Source organism: Temnothorax curvispinosus, unplaced genomic scaffold (assembly GCF_003070985.1).
Source record: "Temnothorax curvispinosus isolate PA1 unplaced genomic scaffold, ASM307098v1 QBEX01005275.1, whole genome shotgun sequence".
NCBI lineage: Eukaryota > Metazoa > Arthropoda > Insecta > Hymenoptera > Formicidae > Temnothorax > Temnothorax curvispinosus.
In genome coordinates this window covers 99,458-124,273 of record NW_020215055.1, presented here as the reverse complement: position 1 = coordinate 124,273, position 24,816 = coordinate 99,458, and the positions used below count along the sequence as shown (strand labels likewise).

At 39.5% G+C, this 24,816-nt stretch overlaps 3 protein-coding genes across 3 annotated transcripts; 2 read left to right on the top strand and 1 right to left on the bottom strand.

Moving 5' to 3' along the window:
* Positions 1–340: 340 nt before the first annotated feature.
* On the bottom strand, positions 341–3,444 carry LOC112454719 (vesicle transport through interaction with t-SNAREs homolog 1A). The gene is made up of 4 exons (XM_025016263.1): positions 2,524–3,444; positions 2,328–2,386; positions 1,211–1,558; positions 341–1,122 (listed from the first exon to the last, which is right to left on the bottom strand). The coding sequence occupies exons 1-4, from the start codon at positions 2,615–2,617 to the stop codon at positions 970–972; spliced, it is 654 nt and encodes a 217-aa protein (XP_024872031.1). The 5' UTR covers positions 2,618–3,444; the 3' UTR covers positions 341–969.
* A 211-nt stretch (positions 3,445–3,655) lies between these two features.
* On the top strand, positions 3,656–8,369 carry LOC112454718 (protein ERGIC-53). Its single transcript, XM_025016262.1, has 10 exons — positions 3,656–4,202; positions 5,119–5,175; positions 5,327–5,597; positions 5,683–5,782; positions 5,854–5,965; positions 6,160–6,331; positions 6,406–6,599; positions 6,683–6,876; positions 6,961–7,142; positions 7,220–8,369. The coding sequence occupies exons 1-10, from the start codon at positions 4,034–4,036 to the stop codon at positions 7,254–7,256; spliced, it is 1,488 nt and encodes a 495-aa protein (XP_024872030.1). The 5' UTR covers positions 3,656–4,033; the 3' UTR covers positions 7,257–8,369.
* A 298-nt stretch (positions 8,370–8,667) lies between these two features.
* Positions 8,668–10,436, top strand: LOC112454703 (60S ribosomal protein L6). Its single transcript, XM_025016233.1, has 4 exons — positions 8,668–8,739; positions 9,218–9,460; positions 9,658–9,931; positions 10,034–10,436. The coding sequence occupies exons 2-4, from the start codon at positions 9,218–9,220 to the stop codon at positions 10,378–10,380; spliced, it is 864 nt and encodes a 287-aa protein (XP_024872001.1). The 5' UTR covers positions 8,668–8,739; the 3' UTR covers positions 10,381–10,436.
* Positions 10,437–24,816: the final 14,380 nt, after the last annotated feature.

Here is a 24,816-nt window from a genome sequence, read left to right as displayed (position 1 = left end):
GTTTCTCTCTTTCTCTCAATTACATGCATCCTTTGATATTTTTTCGGTTACGGATGTATTTACAGTTCGATCCTTACCCACGCATACTTCATAATGTACACAGTGACTGTTGTTGTTCTCGTGTAAGAGACGAATTATAGAATGCATTTTTAACCGGTAGAGTCCAGCGCAGTGAACTCACCCGATTATGGCTCAGGTCAAAATTAAAACTAATTGCAAGTAGTTGTTTACTCGAGCAGGTAATATTTCCTCGAATATTACCCTGAGGAGGTAATATATTTCGATGCGCGCCGATCATCGGCGCGCGCAACGTCAAAAACCTTGAATATTACTTAATAAATACATTTCTTGTTGAATATATTTTGTGGTTCGAAACATCTTTAGAAGCTTGAACGCAGGGCAATGTGTTAACCGCTGGTCAAGATTCCGGGATGCCGCTCGGATAACAATATTCAAACGGTTTTACGATCCTACCCGATGTACTTGAAAATAATGCATCTGATAATCGTTCACTGCTTCAATACAGTTTTAGTTGATTAATTCTAATGCGCAAATGGAAGAGGATCGTAAAACCGTTTTCAAATTTACCTTACGAGGAATGGGTCAATATTTTTTTATACAAGACTTTACATAATAATAATAACATTAAACGGGATCCTTTTGTTCTTGTTTGATGACATTCTGCCAGTTTTACTTGCTCGCTTGAGACATGGGCTTTGTATAAGAGATCATGGTTCAGTCCAGTGGCCGATCAAGTTGATGGGAAAATAAACGTATAGCAAAAGATCGAAGAACGTGTCCCGAGGCAAAATGTGACAAACAAGCTCGAAAGATTGAATAGACGATATAATACAGAATTACCTCGCAATTTGATAGAAATAACATTTTGAAGTCTCTGATAATAAATACGACTTCCAAACCACATCTGGTGGATCTGGCCAAAGAAAAAAAAACAACAATGTCTGTTCTTTAACTCTTAAAACTATAGTATATCACAAAGCACGCGACGATTATCAGTACTAACGCTACTCCTGCCAAAATAATTCTCTGTTGAAGGCTCCGAAAGATCATTCCCGATAATAACCGAGACCCTCGTCCTAATTCCGTATCCGTTTCGCGTAACTGAAACAAAGGATGACATTGATTTCCGTCTTTCTCTCTTGTTCTCGAACGTAATTCGCGTAGATCTATGTACGATCGTATAACTTACTCTCCCTCTGCCTCGTTGTATCGTTTCTCGCTGCTCGTGGAGCTCTTTCAGCACCTGAGAACCGATCTCCTCCGTCTCCAAAGCCATACGATAACCATTCTGTAAAGTTCGCCCTGATCGTTCTATTTTTTCCGAGGCGTCCAACAGTCTTTTCCTCTGATCTTCCGTCACGTTATTCTCCCAAGGCTCCTCCACCGTGATCTCCGTAAAATCCTCCTTCGGTTTCTTCGCAGCTTGAAATTCCTGGGTCAAGCGCTTCAATTCAGCTCTGTGACTCTCTACGCGACCGCGTAGGCGATCGCGTGCCGCCCCGTTCATCCCACGAACCTCCAGCTCCATTTGCTCCAACTGCAAGTTACAAACAACTTCCGATTAAAATATTTTATAAAGGAACATCCCGAACGAAGACAAACAGATGAAAATATATTTTCAGGCACGATGGCTCCCGGTTCTATCAATCTCTTGCTTCAAAATTTATAAACTTTAAATGTTATCCTACTTTCATTGCTTTAATTGAAATCAATTTGATTTTTTCAGAACTTTTCAGCACTTAACTTTGAATGTTTGGTAAAATTTAAATAAATTACAGAGATTTATTTAAAATTAAATAAAAAATAAAATTTGGTCCATACATTTTTTTGAAATTGGAAAAATATACTGCAAATTGATCAGATTCACGTTATAAGACTAAATGCGAAGAGCTCAGAATACTAAATTTTTACAAACTATTAAAAAATTCTTGAATATTAAGTTTTTACAAAGTATTAAAAAAATCTGTTGAAATATTCTATGCTGTGTATGCCAAGCATTTGATCTCAGGCTTAATTTATTCACAACAACTTTACACTCCTGATAAGCAAACCGGTCTCTCGACAATCAATTGGATGCAGTTTGATGCAGTTACATCAGATATCGCGAGCAACGCTGCACATTCCACAACGCGTCGCATCTCGATTTTCTTCACGAGAAGAGAACTGCCGCGCAGTTCGCAAAATGCGGAGTAATTTTTCTTAACCGTGCGCGCGTCACACGATCGACCATTCGACCGGGTTCGGCGTATCGAGATCTTATTGACCTTCAACCGGCCGCGGACTGAGAAGGAAGCGAATTCAATTACCAGCTCCTGCGCCTCCTCGATCTGCCGGTCGACATCCTGGACGAAGGCCCTTTTCTCACCTGCAAATTACGTCACTTTTATATCGATTATCGCGTCTTGACGCCGATCTTACGCGGCGCGTCGCGACGCCGGTCGTCGCACGCGGGCCGCGCGACGCCTCGTATGATTTTGCCATCCCGTCGACGTTTTTTCTTACCGCCGCTTTGGAGCCTTATCCGGGCGATTTTCGCGGTGATGTCAGCTGTCAGAACGGCGTACTGTTGCTCGTAGCTGTCAACGAGCGACGCCATCTTGGACACCTCGCGTGTGCCATCGACCACCGGCGCGAGCCAGACGGCGATCCCGACTGAAATCCACGAGGAGACCGGAGAAGACAAGGCGGTATCGCAACCGAGAGGGAAAAAACCTTACTAAACGCTCTCCCCCTCCCCCACACGAACGTTTTTCTGCGCGAGATCGTCATGAAACTCATTAACTTGCTCCGATCTGCTCTTTTTTTTTAGAGATTGCGCAAGCAGGTCGCTCGTGCAAATTAATTGCTCTGAAAACTAACAAAAAATGAATCGGCCGGAAATAGTTAGTTTATAGGTGCGGCGGTATCTCGTAATAGTTAATTCAGCAATTATTGTAATTATTACAAATAGCCGGCAGCTAGTATTAATTCCTCCGCCTCCCCCCAAAAAATAATTTGCAAGTCAAGCGCGCGAGACGCGGAGATTTTGTTTCTTCAAAAGTTTCTTCGCATATATCAATCTTACAGTTTTAGTTCATTGTAGCTTTTTCAGAGATACGCGATGCGCGGAGCGACGTTAAAAGGAACAGACTCAGCTAGGGCTTTAAAGGTGCATCCTGAAATGCGCTGAAAATCTACAGCGTATGCGTGATAGATTTTCAGGTGCTTGAATTCTTGAATTCATTCGTAGATAAACGTGTGTGCAAATTCCATTCTTGCAAAAAAGTTGTAAATTGATTGGCTATCGCATAGCTTTTATGTCCATTTCTATCAACGCCTAGGTTAACTTTAATCGCGGTTTAATTTACCCTTCATCTTTCTCTATTTTAAGAGTTAGTGCCCGTCTACAATAGGTGTTTTAAGCCCGCCTTAAGAAATTGTTCAATCGCAGTTGAATTTGAGGAGAATAATTGACTGTGATTGGTCAATTTCTTAGGGCCAATTTCACCAACCACAGTTAGCTTAACCGATGGTTAAAGTTAACAGAATTGACCAATAGAAATGACTCCACCCTGCTTTCTATTGGTCAATCCTGCTAACTTTAACCGTCGGTTAAGCTAACTGTGGTTGGTGAAATTGGCCCTTAGGGCTTAGGGGGCAACTTAGAAAAAGATCGAAAGTAAGCTAAACCGAGATTAAAGTTAATCTACATTGGTAGAAACCTAGAAACAGACATTAGTCAATCAACTAGATTTTTCGTAAAAAATTTACGGAAATTTACGGATTTAATTAAAAAATCAAGATCTTGGGAATGCACAAGAGAATTAATGCCACTCGAGAATTCCGAAATCTGGCCACGAAAGCGACACGTCACTGACCGTGGGCCAATTGCGCGCGGCCGAAATTACGCGCCACCGGCCAATGGCCGGTCGCCTATGACGCGCGGGCAACTTCGCGGCGTGCTGACACTGCGCTGACCGGCCTGACCGCGGCCGACGGTGCGACGGTCCGTCAGTCACTTCAGTCAGTCGAAATGAAGATGGCCGCCGAGGTGAGGTGGCTGCTCGTATTTCTCGTGTCGTGCGGCGTGTCGTCGTGCCACGGCGAGGCGCCGCATCGGAAATTCGAGTACAAGTACTCGTTCAAGCCACCGTACCTCGCGCAGAAGGACGGCAGCGTACCGTTCTGGGAATACGGCGGAAGTGAGTATACACGGGTGCAGAAGGTGGGGGCCGTGTATAACCTAAACCGCGACACCTGTCGCGCCGACGTCGCTCCTCCGCGGCCGCCTTCCGTATGTTACCCCGGCGACGCTGATCTGGAGAGGGCCCGCGGTTCTTGCGCGTCCCCCGGCGTGCCCCGTCTCGTTCTTCACCCCGCCGACGCGGCTACATAATTTCCCGCTGCACCGCGCTATCTCGAGAGCGATCAAAACACTGATGACGTGTGTACGTACACGTTTCTCGCCGCACGCCGCGGAGACGCGAAGTTAACGAATGTCGATTTCCCAGTCGTGGAATTGCGACGATCCTGCAACCGATACGTTGTAATTAGACTTCCGAGAATCGCCGTTAATGCGACAGTGATTATTTTCTCAATAACAGTTTAGTTGGACTTGATAATGAAAATTGGAGAGTAAGCTATAAGTACTTAACGAAAATGATAAAGAAGTATTATTAAAGCACGAAAAAAGATTTCTCTTTTGTATGAAGAAATATCGGATGATAATGTCCTAAAGAAATACTTAATAGCGATGCTTAACATTGCTGTATTACGTTGACTTTAATTAAACATATGTTTAATTAAAGTCTCCTGTCAAAGTCTTAAAGCCTGCTTGTTTTAGCTGAATTTTTTGCACGGTTCATTTTTCCTCTTTTCCTTTTCATGTTGAAGAGAATGTGCAAGAAGTTCAGCTAAAACAAACAGGCCTAGTGTATACATACACTTCTCAAACTAGTGTAGCAATAGAAAACAAACCCCTTAGCTCCTGTCGCAGTCTTAATATTATTTTCCATATGGTTTCAAAAATACAATATATCTGATATAAATATTATACATATGACAAATATAATCTATTCATTTTCTTTTAAAAACCTACACTTGTGTTTTAAATTGCAGATGCCATCGCTAGTGCAGAAAATGTCAGGCTAGCGCCATCACTTAGAAGTCAAAAAGGTTTGTACATAGATATCACATATGTGTATGTATAAAAATACGTCGATATTTGAAGCTTTTTGGAAAGAAATTTGAAAGTAATTTTTACAAGAGGAGTCATGTGCATTATTATTAAGTTAATGATTTATAACAATTTTACAATATCGTTTAGGTGCAATATGGGTGAAACAGCCGGCGACTTTCGACTGGTGGGAGGTAGAATTAGTGTTCCGGATAAGCGGACGTGGAAGAATAGGGGCGGACGGTTTGGCATTCTGGTACACCAGCAGCAAGGGATCCTACAACGGCTCCGTTTTCGGTAGTTCAGATCTTTGGACGGGTCTGGGAGTCTTCTTCGACTCGTTTGATAACGACAATAAGCACAATAATCCGTACATCATGGCCATTGTCAATGACGGCACGAAGGAATTCGATCATACAAGGTAAATTACATTATTTAACAACTTGTCTGTGACTTGCACATTCGAAACAGTATGTAATTCGTTGTTTTATCCCATTCTGAAATAGTGACGGCTCTTCGCAGCAATTGGCGGGCTGTTTGCGAGATTTCCGCAATAAACCTTTTGCCACGCGAGCGCGGATAGAGTATTACATGAATTCGTTAACTGTGAGTATACCGGAGAATTATCTAATAATTTTTATCTCGACATCTCGTTTGATTGATCTTTTCCATTCAAGCTGTTATTTCACAATGGCATGACGAACAATGAGCAAGATTATGATATCTGCTTCCGAGTTGACAATGTTGTGTTACCGAAAAACGGATACTTTGGAATATCTGCTGCTACTGGTATGCATATAAAAAATATTGATGCGATATACAAACTAAAATTTCATGAATAAGTCAAGTCTACTATGTAATATAAGATGTATATAAGATTCAAAATAATTAACCTTTCCTTGCTTTTTTCCAACGTATAATTCGACATAATAATTTAATTATACAATTTGTACCGTGCGTTTTTATGTATTTCTGATTCTCAGGTGGCCTGGCTGACGACCATGACGTCTTATATTTCCTCACTACCTCTCTGTACCCTCCCGGACAGCTACCAATGGATGGGAATAAAGTTTCTGTAGAGGAACAAGCCAAACTCCATCAGGAATACTTAGACTACCAAAAGAAGCTCGATGAACAAAAAGAGGAATATCGCAGGTAGGAAAATACAATGCGATATCGCAGTACTTTTTCAATATACGAGCCTCAATATCGATATGTTATTCTGACAGGGAGCATCCAGAAAGTCAGAAGAACGAATTCGATGAAACATTCTATGAAACAGAGAGTCAAAGGGAGTTACGACAGATATTCAACGGGCAGAGCCAAATGTTTGACGCTTTGCGCGAACTTCACAGGAAATTAGACGAGATCGTTGGAAGACAAGAGAGAACGTTGAGTTTAATATCCCAAGTCGGGCAAGGAGGTAAATCGCTCGTTACGTTCGAATTGGAATTTATATCGAAACAATATTGTATATCGATTAATTTGATCTGAATGCATAATCAGGTGTACAAGTTGCGGGTCAACCAGGACAACAACCTGTACTGATCGACACTATACGTCGGCAGGAAGTCGACGCTGTGTTGAATAATCAAAATGTCATATTGAACACAGCTAGGGAAATTAAAACCTTCGTGGGAGAGGTTCATTCCAAGACTGAATCTATTCTTAGCAATCAAGCGCGCGCTCCGACAGCACAGGTCTGTATTATTTCGTGTGTAATCTAAAAGCGACAGTCAGTTTCCACAAAACTTTTCTGACATCGATAAATAAAAATGTCGCAGGTGCAGCCAATGGGATACGATTATCAGTCATTTATGACGGAGATGCGGGACGGACTTAACACGTTGAAGAAGGATGTTAAAACCACGGGAAACGTAGATTGTCCTAATTGTTTAACAACTAGCATATTCTTACTGTTCGTCGCTGTACAGATGATAATACTATTGGTGTACAGTCTTTATCGGTAATTATACGTAATAGAGCAATCGTTTGCGTACAAAAAGAAAGATACGTAACGCTACTTCTTTTTATATTTTACAGAGACAATAAGGAGGCACAGATGAAGAAGCTCTACTAATGTACGCATCGTCCACATCAGCGAAATTTATACAATGCATTCTCGTCTACATTACGATTCGATATTTTTATTACTCGTTATTCGTATCCGCGAGGTATGCGTGTCTCTCGTCATTTGTATAATAAATCCTTCGTCCGCTAGATGTGAAATTGTACAGCATCCGGATATCGCCCCCACGAGGACACGAGGACATCTCGGCATTGTGACTCGATCCCATTTTAAATAATCTCTTTTTAAATATCCAAATCGGCAGCCATCTCCATCACGGTGCATTGTGTTGTTACGCTGTGCAATCCTATATTACAATTGTCGTATACCGACAAGACGCACGCGTGAAGTTTGGAGTAATGGAGGAATGATTTAAGTTGAAGTTTACTTACAGATTAGTTGACCTATTGAGAGTTATTAAAGATGTCTCACGATTATTTTCTTGTACCGTTATATATATAATATATAGTTTTTTTTACTTGTCAATCATCGCAAGCATACTTATCGTTACGCACATATCGTTTTTGTGAATTTTTTTTTCATTTACAATCGCTGTATTATCAATATCTCGTTGCAACGGTAACGCGGCTTTCCATGTAAATCTTTGTATACGATATTTTGTATCACGCATTTAGTACATGAATATACAATTACTTTGTTCGTAAGAAATGTCACTCTCTTTCGTCGAGGTCGGCGTTCCACTGTGAACTGATCTATTTCTCGGGAAGAGATAATTATCACATGATGCGTCTTATAACCGTTATGTAATAATAACGATTTTGAATGTCACTCAGCATTCCATCAGAGACTATTGTATAATCGAATAACGTACGTTTGTGTGCATTACAGTCCTATCTTGTGTAAACATGATTGTGTGCAGTGAGACTGCGTTTTTTTGAAGCCACGATAAAACATCTCCGAGTTAAAATGTATGTTACGTGTGTAAGGTGCATGAGTAGAGTTGCGATAGCGTACGGGAGCGAGATGGAAAGATTTCGAAGTTCGTTGTTTCCCGCATCATCGCATTTGTAAAAATTTATTCGGTATATTGTAGCCGTACGAAGACATATATATCTGACAAAAAAAATTAAAGAGGGAAAGAGAAACGGATTTAATTAATGTTAATGTTATGTGAATTTTTATTCTCCTATATACTTTTTCAACCTGACACCTTTCGCCTAATTAATAATTCATCAATTAAATGTTACATTGTTTTTATTAGCATTTAGGAATTTCAAACTGGTCATAATCTAATTAATTCATTTCTTTGATTTATTGTAATATTACGGTGCGTAATAATTTAATTAACTGCGAAGATTATATTTTGCGGGAAACTGGGCGACACGTGGTTCTGTCGTCGATTTGAAATGCGATTCAAATTGATATATCTCGAAATACATCGATATTCGATATTTATGTCGACCACAACTCACGTCTTTTCCGATAGATGTAGTGGCGAGTGTCGACGCGTGTTCTTTCGGCCGTTCGCTTTACGGTAAGATTGCGGTATGACAAATAATTTAATGTAATCGGAGAAATCCGACTATTATAACAAAGATATATCGAATTTTACGGACGAATATTATATGATTTGTGGCTGATCTGTTCGGGCGACGCAATATTTTCACGGTATCGAGAGTTAATTTTACTTTTTCGCCGAGTGTACATACGCACCGTTCGTGTGTGATATTTTTAGATTATAAATAAATAGCAATGTTACTTTTCTTGGATTTGTAGAGATCAATCGTAATTTCTACTACTTGATAAATTCTGCCCAATTTTTTTTGTAATGCACATTTTCGTTCTGCACGTGAAACGTGAAAATCATAACCTGATATAACCTCTAAGTCGCAAGCGTCACTGTGTATACAAGTGTGAAATGATTGTATTTAGTGTCCGCATATATTTTAATAAATTGTATGTAGAGTTCGTTTCTTCAGTAATAAAACCTAAGGAGATCTTTGTCTTCGTAGATGGTGGACACAAAGGCTCAGACTCCAGAGAAAAAGGCTGCAGCTGCAGCTGCACCAGCTGCAGCTCCACCAGCTGCAGGCAAGGAAGGTGCGAAGAAAGAAGGTGCAAAGGCCAAAGGAAAGCCTGCCAGGGGAAAACCGAGGAATTATGACTTAGGCAATGGTGTCTATAGATTCAGTCGTACTCGCATGTACCACAAAAAGGCTATCTACAAATTCCTTAAGAAGAAAACTCCCAAAAAAGTAAGCGCTTATCAATTTAAAGGTATACATAAAGTATGTGTGTGTGTGTGTGTGTTAGATCATTTTTTCAAAATTGTTTAATATAGAGCACTGTAGTCAATTAATTATTGAAATAATCGTGAAAAATTGATCAAGGATACTCTATCGCAAGAAGTCAAATATAAATTGGACTTGGATTGATAGATGTGTGATTGTAGGTTAAACCGAAGAAGCCATTGACCATCGAAAAGCAGATCGGCGGTGACAAGAACGGAGAGAAGCGTATCGTCCTTTTGAAGAAGAGACGCGCAAACTATCCTACCGCTGATCGCGTAACTGTGCATCATTCGAAGAAGTGTTTCCACGAACATCGTCGTTACCTGAGACCTTCTCTAAGACCGGGAACAATCTGCATCCTGTTGGCTGGTCCTCATAAGGGAAAGAGAGTAGTTCTTCTGAAACAACTGAAGAGCGGTTTGCTTTTGATTACTGGTATGTTTCTTGCTGAACTTTACGTCTCTTGTAATAGATACTCCATTAACGTATTAACACCAGACTTGATTATAATTTATAATTGTTAACGAATTATTGTAGGGCCATTCCTGATCAATGGATGTCCTTTGAGGCGAGTCAGTCAAAATTACGTAATCGCCACCTCCACGAAATTGAGTGTCTCTGGTATCAAATTGCCTGGACACCTCAATGATGACTACTTCAAGAGGAAACGCGATAAGCGTGCCAAGAAGGAGGAAGGTGATATCTTCAGCAAAAAGAAGGAAGAATACAAACCGAGCGATCAGAGGAAGACTGATCAGAAATTAATTGATAAAATGGTGATCGATGCTATTAAGAAGCATAAAGATAAAAAGATGCTGTTCACGTATCTGTCGGCAATGTTTGGACTACGAAGCAGTCAGTATCCACACAGAATGAAATTTTAATTCTTTGTCGTGCTTATGATTCGAAATTTTCAAAGAAATAAATATAAAACTATAAATATACCTTTATTTATTATCCTCTATTTCTTGTTTTACAATTATATCTATGGAGTGTCTGGTATTAAATATCGCACTTCTTGAAGGTAGAGCACCTTAAATTGGATAGAAAAGTACTGTTTTACAATATTTACAGTAACTAATGAGGAATTAATAAATAAAGATTTGCGAGTGAATACTTTGTTAATTTTCGTAATTTCTTCGCGATTTTAAGTCCCGAATTCTCAGAATAGTTGGTTCTCGGAAATTTGAAAAATTCTTGGAATTTTAGTAGTACCTCTTTGATTATATTCTAATACTTTATCGATTTTTGTGATTTTAAGTCCCGAACTTTTCAATTTTTAGAAATTTGAAAAATTCTTGTAATTTTAGTGCAACCTTCTTGCATATTATATTCTTCTGATACTTTATCGATTTACGAGAACATAATTCTCAGAAATGCAAAAAATTCTTGGAAATTTAAGAAAATTCTTAGAATTTTAGATAGTATAACTTCCTTATCGATTATATTTTCTTAATATTTTATCAATTTTTGAAAATTTAGATTTCTTCTCGACATTTTCAAATAAATTGTGAAATTCTAGAAATTGCAATTCCTGGAATTTTTGTTTAATAAATGGGAATAAACGTGAAAGAATATTTAAAAGAAAAGTATTTTGTTTTATTAAAGTATGTTTTATGATAGTTTTGTGAATTACAAAACGCGTCACAAATTAATATAGGTACATAATGTATAGTGATGGATAAATTCATAGATATATGTTTGCATATTAAAAATAATCGTATGCACTAGCGGATCCTTTTGAAATCAAAACTTCCTTTCAAATAAAAAATAATCAACTTTGCTGTTTCATATCTAAAAAAAAATGCATTGAACATTGAAGCAGGATCAGATGTTTCACCACGTCCTCGTCGCTGATTCTGGTGAAAGCTAAGCTTGATATTAATCGTAAAAGAAATATTAAACTAAATAATTTTTTCCGAAATTTTCTTCATTAGCGGTGTCCGCTAGTGATTTATATAATTATCGGCGAATAAATATTGTGTTATCTTATTACACAAATTACGTATATATTAAATAATAAATATAATAATTATGCTAAATTATGATTTATAAAATAATTTTTATCTTTTTTGCATATCATTAATTTATCAACCAAAATTACGCGTGTCCAAAAACGATAAATACAAGCATTTAATTGAATTAGATTAAATTTAAAAAAAATTAAATTAAAATGAAGTGATACGTTATTAATAAAGATGATATGCATTTAAGATAATATTTCTCTAGCAAATAATTCTATGTTTTACTTAACAAAAAAAAAACGACACGTTTATCTCTCTTTTATTTCGCTTTTCCACTTGACCCTATTTCGCACTTTATATACTCTTACCGCTTACGCAAATGTTCCCATTTTCTGCTTCTTGCATTTCTCGACGAATAGAGACGCATTCAAAACGCGCCATTGAATAAATGTTCACGGTATCGCTTCTGCTGTCGACTTGGAGTGACTTTTTTTCGTAACCTATATATCAATTTTTAAAAAAAGTACGTGACCAGAATTTTCTCGATGTTCCGGGAAAGCTCCATTGTGTGTACGTCCACAGCAATATACATTGGCAAAAAGAACGCGACACGAAGTCCGCGTCTTTATCTTTTTTCTTCGTTTGGCGCAATGTCGTCCCCGCTACTCGGAGGAGCGTCCATATCTGTAAAGTTTCATCCTGATAAAACGTTACAACCCCCTCGGTCGCAACGGGACCAATGGGATCGCCGTGGCGATGGCGCAGAATCCGCGAAATCCATCCCCCGGTTACCGCGGTTTATCCCGATTGGCGAAGCCCGATCCAATCGGCTTCTATCCGTTATTGATCCCGACGGTGGAATTGTTGAATTTGTTTTTTTATTGAACCGAGTTGTAAAGTGCTTTACGACCGGCGTAAAACGGCCGACCGCGTTATACGATGGCCGTGGTGAATTATTAAAATTGCCCGGGGCGCCTCGATGCGTTTGCGAATTAATGGACGCGATTCTACGAGGCGATCGACTAAGATCCCGTGTCTTCGAATATTATTGTTATTTCTGCTGCGCAGTTGCCGCCGCAAAAATTACATCTTCAAAGAATGTCCAAAGTGTTTTATTTCGTTCGTCCACGACGATCCAACCCTTACGGAAAAATATTACAGAAAGACTATACTGTAGTAGAGAAAAGTACAGGAAACTATATAGTAAATATTATAATAATTGCTATAGTTTTGTGTGCTTTCTTCGCAATATACAGTAGCTTTTTCCATAAGGAAAGTCGGATGATTAAAATTATTTTGTCGTGGTAATAAGTACTCGCGTAAAAATCGCTCTTTCGAAAAGAATTTGACTGTAAAATAGGACTGGATGATTCGAAAAGATAGACCATCATTTCAATTTCAATACACGCGATTTTTTAAATGTCGTTATAAAATGTAATACTATGTTTTGATAATGACATCCCGAGTAAAAAATCTTTCTAAAATGGACTTTAGACAATAGTTCGCGTTAGAATTCTATTTATAATTTTATGTCATACATTTTAATGTATTTTGATATATGTAAGCTTTTTATGCATGTTAAATACAATTATTATTGTCTATTAAGATCACTTTCGACTAAAATTCATGTCAAAATTTTAGACAAAAAAAAAGTCGTTGAATCTAGTTCAGACATAGACTACATACCTATATTAAAATATATTTTATAATATTAGTTCTTAAATTCTGATACAAATTTTACATCGGCGAAAGGGAGCTAATAAATAATGAAAATAAAGTAATAGTTAGTAATTTTGTTGCATACTAAATATAATACAAGAGAAACAATGTAACTTCTTTCTGAGAGGGAAGAGTTATGTTTGCGTACGATAATGGCCACCATTGTAACGAAATGGATTTACGAGGCGAGAATAGAAGGTGCGGAGAGCGGGTTTCTCCCTTGGCATAACAGTTTATAGAAAAATTAGCGGCACTTTACTATGCAAACACACATCGAGTCCGCGGCGTAAAACTAATAGCGCGAGATTCCCTGCGATGTCGGGGTACAAAAAAATCTCTGCAAACAATCCCATAGCTAATATAAAAAGAAACGATTTCTCTTTAACAGCTGCGAAACGCAGATGTACGTTCACGCGCTTGGACAAACACTTTACCCTCATTTCGAACCAAATTGTCATTTAAGAATTGTACCTTTGGATAAGAAACACTTCGGGAAAATTGTACATTTCTTTTTAATTGACCAAAAGCAGATTTGATTGCAAAGCGGAATAGAATAAAATAAAAATTCACAAATATAAAGAAAATACACGCGTTTTGTTTTTCCTTAATGTAAGCTGTTTCTTTAATTATATTATTACACTAATATATAACACGCTCTCACACCTATATACATTTTTGCAGCAAAAATAACGCGTCTAATAAATCCTACAGCGATTCTTTCAAGCGATTGTTTACTCGATTAGATTTATGCATAACTCAGATGTTAGATTTCCCGGAGCAGTCTAACGTCCCCGACAATTCCAATCCGGAGGACATACGCGGGGTGCATAAAAGTTTCTATATTTGTGCTCTCACGTCCGTCAAGATCCACCCTTACGTGTCGCAGGCGTAACGCGTCCAATCGTCAATAGTGCGTGCTCACATAAACGCGCGTATCGCCTACTGTGACAAATCAAAATATATCTCGTCGGGCGATGCCCGCGAAGATGTGGGGTCCGCGATTATCTTCTAATAGATTCTTTCGGATACGCGCGCGCGTATTCCGGTTACGCGGATGATTTATACAACGGGGGCGCTCACCCCCCTTTCCTTCGATGATTTAGGGCACGACGTAGCCCGGGCGTAATTCCACGAGCGATTTGCTTGATCGAATTGCCGCGTCGCGGTAAACGTATCGTGTGCGTATCGATTCGATTGATTAAAAGCCCCGGGGCCCCGATTGGAAGTCATGCACGCGCGACGAGATTCGTCGCTCTCCCCGCTCGAATTTATTATTCCACCATCCCGAAATGCGACCCCCGTCGAGAGACGAGAGTAATTTCATTCATATACGACTGGAATGATTTCGGGAACCCGGGAAGTCATTAGGTGTAATGATATAAGTAACGGTGGGTGTGATGCATCTTTACATGTGTATTTTTAAATTTGTCTCACTACGAAATTAAGGAAATGAGTTAAAAACCACCTTTGAATCTGATCAAGCCCTTTCTATCCATCTTCAGTCGTATTTACTTTCCAAATAAAAGTGTGAATAAATTTCGTAATAACTAATAACAATCAAGATTTGTTGAAACAACTCCAATCGTAATTTCGTGTTTTCTTCGCTTTTGACGTCGTGATACAAGACACTTATAGAAGACATGGAGAATTTTTAACGTGCAAGATTAATTGCATTCTCATTGATTCTCCGTAAAACCATCCCACCATTGGATTCAAATGCAAATGCAAATGCGCGTTCGATAATGGTCCCTCTAAATAATTGATGTTCCGGATGCTGCGCTTTCCTCTTGACTTCCTTGACGTGCAAAATTTCTCCAGTTGTGCCGCGCCGGGGCTCGCGTTCTCTGAGGGGAGTTTAGACGAGGAAAAACAATGCGAAAATAATCCAGGTAGAACGTACAACTCATAACGACATCATATCATCACTTTATTCATCACTTATTGTAAGTTGCTTCGGTCGAAATTTCGGGTACTTGCTTGGACCGTGCATTTGGCTCGCGTTCAGTTAATCAATCTCTAGCGTTGCACACATTTCTTGGTAATTACATTGACCTAGTCGACATTTGACGCTCGCTGACATTTGCTGAAGTAGTACGCTACACTTCGCTCGTTATATCGGTCGCCAAAACACCCTGTAAATTCGTCCGCGCGCATAATGCGCTGGCAATGAGCTGGCGGCGTCGATGACGCGGCGAATTTTCTCTCTTTCTCGCGGATTATCAAACATCCTTGCTCCTAATTACAAGAACAAAAAGCTCGCGGGAGAAGAGGAAGCCGCGCAATACTCTCCCGCGTCAGGGTCCGCCGCGCGCGCGAGGAACAAAGGCGATATATATTACGCGGAAGAAAAAAAGAGCTACGCGGACGATGACATTTATAATCTTACGCGGGCGAGGGCATAGATCAACGATGTTTTTGCTCGGATGAGAAGGGGATCTCCCTCGGAGATGCTGAATTCGAATTTAATTATTATTAATTGTCTCTCGTCGATGAGACTGCAGGGGCGGTGTCCCCCTCGGCAAGAAAGCTTCTTACTTCTGCAGCCAGGCGAGTTTAACTTAGGTTACTGGAGGTTTCGTTGTTGCAGCTCGCGTATAATTTAACTGCCGAGGTCTCGAAGATCGAGGATTAAAATCGCAAGGACCATGGTTACACAAAATCAGTTTATTCACACGTTCTCGTAATCTTGAAATCTTTACGTTCTACTTGATGAGTGAAACACGACGACGATATAGCCGCGTGTTTAATTATTAGACATTAAAATATTCAAAACCGAGCGAATTTAGATATATCTGCAACCTTAAAAAATTAAAACTCTTATATATTTCAGTCACATACGCCAATTATTACACTGTTAAATTCGTAATGTCAAATTTTACTCAATTTCATCATCATTATATTAACCATTCCTATATAGGTCGCCACTGCTCCTACTCAATATGTCGTTAATTTAACTATACCAATAGAGTTAAAATAATACTGTTTTGTGTTAAAATAATAAATTTCGACACACATGGTAGTAAAAAATAACAAAACGTTATTTAACTCGAGATATTGGTTTAAATTTCATTTTTTAATATTTAACAGCCTAATAGGTATTATCAGATAATATTATCACATCATGAAGAAGGTTTGTACAATGTTATCAAAGTTAATGTCCTACCCCTCCGCTGTCCAGCACAAGGGTTAAATGAGCAGTGCAGCACGGCGTGGAAAAACACACTCACACATGAGATTAAGGCACCACTTAAGGGAAGAGTATCGAGCCACTTAAGCGGTAATCCGACGTGAACGGGTACTCCTCGGTACGGCGATATCGAGGGGGGGCAATCTGTGTACTCTAGCTGCTACCCTCAGCTGGGCGTATCCAGCGTATCGCTCGCTCCAGCTCCAGGGGCCAAGCAACTTTTGTCCAGGCCGACGACGTGGAGGGTCTCAGCGGGAGGGTTGTCTGCAAAAGGACGCGAATGACGTCTCGAGCACTCACGATGGTCAGTTTATGTGGTTTCCAGATATTTATGGGGTGCGCGGCCAGCGAGCCTTAGAGGGTGACCCCTCTCTTCGGCTATATATTGTACAAATTGGACGCGGACCTCGTGAAAATGCGAGGCAATGATGTGATAGAATTTCCGCCATTTGTATACGCGCCGACCGGACTGACCTGCGTTTGCGGCCGATTTAACTAAGAATATTATACATTGTTCCGATGTTATCATAACATTATTTGACGGTTTAAACATCTAATTGGTACTACCCTCAGTGCAGTCAAATTTCTAATCAGGCACTTCGTAATAATTATTAAAAATTTAGCGGTAAACGATAACATCCATCCTTGATTAAATTACAAACGATGATAAAAAGTTGAACTTTTCTTTGCTCATAGACGCGTATTGTTTAGAGACGTGATTTTAATTATTTATCAATTTACTCGAACATATACATATATTTCTTTTTTTTCTATTCTGCTTTCGTTTCTATGCTACCCTTCCAGATTTAATTCGCAATCGCGTGAATTTGTAAATGGCGTGGCTAAATGTTTCTTATACATTTCTTCTTCACATGTTCGAATGAGTCAACGGGATCGGAAGCTCTCGCTGCAATAACGCGATGACAACGTGCCATGCACGCACAAGTGCACGCAGGCGTTTGTAATTTAATATTCGCGTCCCCCTCCGTGCGACGTGTTCATTACTTAAGTCCGCACCGGGTATATACGCGCGCACATCCCTCCGATCGTCGCGCGTATCCGTGATCGTTCTACCAGGACTAATGCACCGCGCGGCCAAATGTTCGGTGCGATTTAAATGTTAGGGGGGGAATGGTTAAGTACCCCAGTAGTTAACGCGCACCACCGCTGTAACTTTCGCGCCGACCGTTAACTTCTCTTCTGGGACCTCGGAAGACTTGTTAACTAACGCTTTATTATCGTCATCGGTTAGCCGTCGCGCGATCGAGCGAAACGTCGGGCACTATGCGAACGTTTGTATTTGTAATGCATAGAGATTTACATATCTGAGTCCTCACCCTCCCTACACAGAAGAAAGTGTAAACTTATGTATTAATAATTAAATATTAACGCGCCCATTGCGTTTTGTATATGCGCAACAATCTACAATTTTCTTATAAGAATTTCAACTTTTTTTTATTAAACTTAATAAAATGACTTTATTCAAGCAAGTTTTTTTTCGTTCAACAGAGGAAGATCGGTGAAATAAATGCAGGCCGGTGGATGGTCGTTTCAAGATTTCCACGTTAAAACTAAAGATATTTTCAAATCAAGAATATTCTTTTTTTTATGTACAGATATGAATATAAATACTTTAGTGTTAAAATATTTTCATATCACAATAATGAGTAATTGTTTGAGAAAATGAAGAACGAATAACTTGGAAGAAATAATTATTCGATAAAAAATAGAATTATTACATAGCTCGATATTTATATATCTTACAGAATTAATTACTTTCAACGGGAAATTATGCGAGTTTTAATTTTAACATTTCTTTGAAATTATTATAAAATAATTTGGTTAATCATGAAAATAATTTTTAGTGTTTTTGTCACGTTTATAATTGCAAACAACTATTATTTATCGCGGAAACAAAGAATTTCGACCTCCCCGTTTGATAACTCCGTAAACGCTTTTATCACAGCGAAGGGATTGTAAGAATTCGTATCTCGGAGTGGAGATGACACTTAATCTAAGTTCTTTATACGCGTGTTAATTCGACGGGGCAAATTATGGGCGACACGTGTGCCAAATTGAGGCTGTAATTTTAATGGCGCGGGACGAGTGGCGGCGGACCGATTATCGCTGATTTAATTAACCCCGGGGGCTCTATTTCGCGCGAAGCGAATAGAACGTCATGTATATCTCGTCAACGACATAAATTACCAGCAAGTTAATTCTTCCGTTGCAAATATTTGTAGTATCCACATCTCCGACACTGTTAAATATTAAAGGGTGATATTTAAACCAATACCTTGAGTCAAATAACATTTTGTTGTTTTTAACTGCCATGTGTAACTCCATTGATTTAGTTAAATTAACAACATATTGAGAGTAGGAGCAGTGGTAATCTATAGGAATGACTAAAAATGACTCAAATTGAATATAATTGGACGCTACGAATTTAATTAACAGTGTATATATAGAATATTCGCAAGATAGATTTTTGCGCAACTTTGAAACTTTCTCGCGTCAAAGAAATTTTCCAGAAAATAAAATGTAAGAACTAAGAACTAACGTTACGAGCAAATAAAACTTTTTATGCTCCAGTCTAGATCCTTTATTGCATTCTTTTCTGCATTTATGTCTTCAAAAATACGCGGCATCCGGACGGAAATTTGCCTCGAGTATCCCAGAAGATGCGACTTCAAAATGGCGATGCGAACCCCGGATTCGCGTCACCGCTTCTGTCCAGCAAACGACGAGTTTCCGGCGAGACTTCATGCGAGCGTCACGTGCGCCTCCGCTGACAAATGACACCCCGTGATTCTCGGTTTGTCCGAGCCCCGGGCGGATGCGACGACGTATCGTTTCGTCGGCTCTCCTCGCTCTCTTTCTTTCCCTCTCTTTCCCTCACCGGCCCTGCTTCTTCCACGCACAGTAACTGTTTTTCTTCCCTTTCTTCTGCCGTCGTCGCGGGGGCCAACCCCTCTTTGTGCGTGTGCCCGCCGTTTTCGCTCGACTGACTTTTCAGATTCCGTGGAATCATCGTTCGCCTATTCTATCCCTCCGCATAAAAATCGCTACCGGAACCGGATGCCGGAAACGCCGACAGGGGTGTCGTCAGGGCCGAGAAATGGGCCTCCGTCGTGCACCCTCGAACATCCGTGCCGTTCGTCTTTGGGGGTGAAATCGGATCGAGACTTAATTGATATCTTCGTTCGACACCCGGCATCACGGACGACTTTCCGCGAAACGGAATTGTTGCGTAGAATCAGTATTAATCGAGAAAAAATTCAATTATCCCTTGGAATATATATGATGTATTTTAAAACACAAATATATCCTAAAGTGCGTTAAAATACTTGACATTTTAAACAATTAATGCTAAAAAATAAATTTCCTAATTAATAAACCTTTCTACTCTAAAAGAAGTAGAATATTTAAAGATGAGAAGAATATATTTTTCTATTTCTCCCGTTTATTGAATTTCTTATTGATTACCTTAATGGTTTAGTTTCTAAAAATTATCAGACGAAAGGGGAGCTGCTCTATTCTATAAAATCTTGCGATTCATATACAGGATGATTCTCTCCCGCATCGTCGGAACACAAAGATCGCGATCAGACACCACGGTTTAATTCCCTTCGAATACACGATCCATCGAGTGCATTGCAGCTACTATCCGCGCGTTAGACACGGACGATTTTTTATGGTGATTTCGATGCTCGTGCCCGACGCTATCTCGTACCTTTCGTCGTGCAACCCCGGCGTGCAACACGATCGAGAGTTTGTCAAATCATCCTCGGTTGCGCGCATAAGGGCTCGTTCTATTGTCCTCTTTCTAGGGCTTCGCGATGTATCCGTGCCCCTCCTTCTCCGCGGGGAGACTAGTCATAAACTATATGAGGTAGAAACATCTAAACATGAGTAAAGTTAATGTTGCACGCGAGAGCGTTGGCGAATGCAGCTATATTTGCATGAATAAGAGCATCATGAGCCGTGCTCGTCTTACGCTTGAGTTTGATGTCGTTTATTAAAACATTATAGTGTCTAATTTAATGAAGTAATGTCTTTCTCGTACGCGTTATTGATACAATACTAGACCGCAATGTCCAAATTAAAATACAATATCGTATAGATCGGTCTAACCGGTTCTAACAAGTACAATCGCCATGAGATTTTATCTCCTCAGAATTGTACGACAATTTTTTATTTAATGAAATAATATGTTTTTCTCTGCATATTAATACAATATAATAAACTGCGATGTCCAGGTAAAAATACAATATTAGATAGATTGATTTAATCGATTCTGAATGCAGTCGCGATAAAATTCCATGCCTTCAGAATTGTACAACCATTTTTTATTTAATAAAATCGTGTCTTTGTCGTACACATTATTAATACAATATTATACTGCAACGTTCAGATTAAAATACAATATTAAGTCGGTCTAATAGACTCCGAATACAATCGTGCATGATGAAATTTCATTTTTGAATTAATGAAGTAATGTCTTTCTCGTACGCACTATTAATACAGTACTAAACTGCAGTATCCAGATTAAAATACAATATTGAATAGATTGGTCTAATCGACTCCGAATACAATTGAATGAAATTTTATGCCCTCAGAATTGTACTTTCTACAGTTTCTCTTTTCGATAGGGATAGAGGAACTATTTTACGAGAAAGATACGGCAAGATTTATGGACAATAATCTCACACATCCCTACGCAGTAGTCATTTCTTGAAACAGAAATATTTGCTTCCTATGCTTACAAATAAGTTCGTTTCCCGCAGCGTTTCGAGGAGTATAGACGCCATCGGGCAGCAGCCGCAGCTACGAGCGATCGAAACCTCTCACAGAAATGAATTTATTTCAGCGGATTTATTTCCTCGGGTTGACGGGAGCTCGACCATAAATCATCTCGACGGAGGATGTGATTCCGTTCCGAAGCGATTCTCGCTCGCGAATTTTCGGCCATCTCTTCGGCGTAAAATTCACCATCATGAATTCTCATTGTACACCGTCGTTTTACGCTTTAATTGGCGTTTTACGAGAGAAAACGGCGTCTTATTTTATGAACAATTATTGCCTCGTACAATATATATTTATTACATGTTTATATATCTATAAAATAAGTTGAATGTTTCTTGTAATATTTATCATTATTAATAAAACAATTAGATATATAAATATATCTATATCTATGAAAAAAAGCAACGATACGAAACATATCATTTTCTATAAAATAAATAAAAATTGTTTTTGAATTAGGCGAAATTTATGAAAATAACTAATAAGACGATTTTCGTGCAAATAAGAAAATTAACTTTATACAAATTATTTTTGCAGATATTTTTATAGTTACTATCAAAAATTACATGGGAGCTTTTTGACTCCTAAGCGACGGAGAGAGCCTAGCGCGAGAAGAAATACATATATATACGTTCGGATTTTATTGAGTTATCTCTCCAACGGTCTTATTTACACGTCGGAAAACATGACTGGGATAGTCGTTCGTCTAACGGATTAAGGATCCATTTATCCCCGTTTTCTCAAACTCCGCGGACCTTTGACAAAGCCACCGTGCTCGTTTCGCTTAACTGTGAACGACGTAATCAGCACACGAGCTATAGGACGGCGTTGGCGCGCGCCGCGCCGGTCGCCGGGAACACGCTCATCGTGCGGCGGACCAGTTTTCGGGGGCGAGTCCTCTCTCCCGGGGATGGGAAGTCGCCCGGAATTGACAGGAGCGCGCCCGGGTGAGGGTAGAGGGAGAGACAGGAGACAGAGAGAGAGAGAGAGGGCCCGGGACATTGGCTCCAGACCCCCTGGCGCCGTCGCGACGCTTCCCAGCTTTTGGCAAAACACATCCTCTATCCCGGTCGCATCCCGGTCCCGCGGGCGCCTAGGTTTCTTTTTTACGACCACCGCCGCTGGTTTCAGCACCCGGGAGTTTCAGCATCCCCCCATAAAATCTCGTCTCCTCCTCGCGCAACGTCCTCCTCCCTCCCTACACCGGCCCTCGACGTCCCTCCTTGGCCACTCCTTTACGGAGGCAACGCTATCGTCTTAATAGCGGAGACGTAACTTCCTCCGATACGGGAAAGTCGTCGAATTTTATTCCCTCGCGATACGATTTTTCATTACCCGTTCGCTATCGATTATTACGTCCGAAGGTTATTATGAGTGGACGAATGAGAATTTTTCCGCAGTGCGGAACGAGTTTCGTTTCAATAACGATTTAATAATATAGGCAAAATCTTGTTTTTCACGAGGAAGAGAGAGAGAGAGAAAAAAGCTCTAAAAATTTCCATATTATTTGTCAACTTTGAGAATTGGACTATTGGACATGTTAAATGTTCTTGCCAGCACTGTATACGTGACTAATGACTTGCACTTATTTCGTAGAAAACGCTCGAATAAACTTGAGAGACACTGGTCCTCTCTCCATGCAAGAAACGGCAATAAATATGAAAGCAGATAGTCTCGACGATCTCGATCTTTCTTTCTAGATGAGTCTATCGCCCCTCTCACCCTATTCGCCATTCGTATTGCGTGTGCTATCTCTACGGTATAACGAAGTGCGTCGTAGGAAACTTTCCCCATTGCCTCCCCGGGAAATTTTATCTCCTACCCAGAATAGATCCGACGCCATCTCTCTTCGAAGAGTTATTTTTATATATCCTCTGATACTCAATAGAGAAAAAAAATTTTTTTTAAATTAAAAGATACAACGAAAATTTACTAAAAGCTTCGATCTTCGCTATCCCAGGTAGCAAGTCTGTCATTTTGACGTCTTTTGACGTCAATTGACGTCAAAATGACGAGTGCTTGCTACCTGGAATCCTGGTTCGTCTATAACTCTATATTGAATTCGAATACGGATCTTGTTCTTATTATTCTTCCCTTATAGAAATTTAATACTGTAAGTGATTTTTTGGCTAGTAATTAATCATTTAAAAGCACTATTAAAAGCACTATTAACACTGCTTTTAATAGTGCTTTTAAGTGATTAATTACTAGCCAAAAAATCACTTACAGTATTAAATTTCTATAAGGGTTAAATCAGGTTGTATGCTAATTTCCACTTTTCTTCAAATGTTTTATGTTTATTGTACCGTGTTATTAAGTAACAAAAGCGTGTGTACGATGTGTAAATGCATGCGAGCGTACACAAATTACATTGCGTTCGAGTTCGTGGGTTCGCTAAACCCGGAATGACTATACGCACCGGATCAGTCATCCTTGCGGGATTAATATAAGAGAGAAACAAACCCGGACTCTCAACTGGTGACTCTCAGCGTTTTATTGCGGTAAACCATCAAAATTCGCGAAAACATAAACTACAAAAACCAATCTCGAAAGTATAATTTTGAGGGAATATATAGAAGTACACGAAATATGAGGGATGTCTCTAAAGTTTTGGGCATTGCGCTTATATGATGTTCATTTCCACCAATGCAGATTAACTTTAATCTCGGTTTAACTTACTTCTTAATTTTTCTCATTGTCAGTTTTGAAAATAAAAAAATTTTCGACCAAGAAGGTCGGTTCTGTTTCTCGCACCGCCGCACAGGTAGCACCACGTGGAAATCGCTACCGCGGTGAAACTCGGTCGGTAAAGTGACGCACGTCGCGGCGACGCGACCCGCTCACACGGCGCCGGAAGTCCTGGCCTCGTACGGTAAGAACGTAGGCGTGGACTTCCGTAAACGGATGAAAATTGGGGTGCAAAACGTGAGACTCTGGCGATCGTCCAGATTCATCTCCACCGCCGCCAGCTTTCCTGGCAGCGGCGGGATCTCTCGCGATAAAGGAAATTTATCGCGCGTCCCGCATATAGATATGTGTGTCACGCAATATCTCTTTCATATTACACGTTTTATGCGCGGGCGTTCCCTTGTCCTATTTTAGCGAGAGAGGGCTCCCACTTCCGGTGTTTTGACTCTCGGAATATTGGGATGGTCTGATGCGCTTTGAAATATTCAAACCGGGCCAACTGATCTTAATCTGCTTCGATCAGTAATCAAATTATTAATAAATAAATAATTTAAATGCGCGTTTAATAATACGTTTAATAGTATTAATTTATTTTTCTCGCTGTTATATCTCGTTTTGTTATATTATATTTTTATTTTAGTATGGCCAGAGGGATTGATTGGTTTTGACCAATTAATAAATGATTGATACAACCAATAGAGTTTTGCTCGCAACAATACTTCCGCCCACGCAACTCAATACACTGTTAAGTTCATAATGTCCAATTACACTCAATTTGAGTCATTTTTAATCATTCCTACATTCCTGTAGGTCGTTACTGTTCCTACTCAATATATGGTTAATTTAACTAAACCAATCAAGTTGAAATAATACTGTTTTGTAATTTTGACACACGTAATAGTTAAAAATAACAAAAATGTTATTTAATTCAAGGTAGTGGTTTAAATGATGTTATC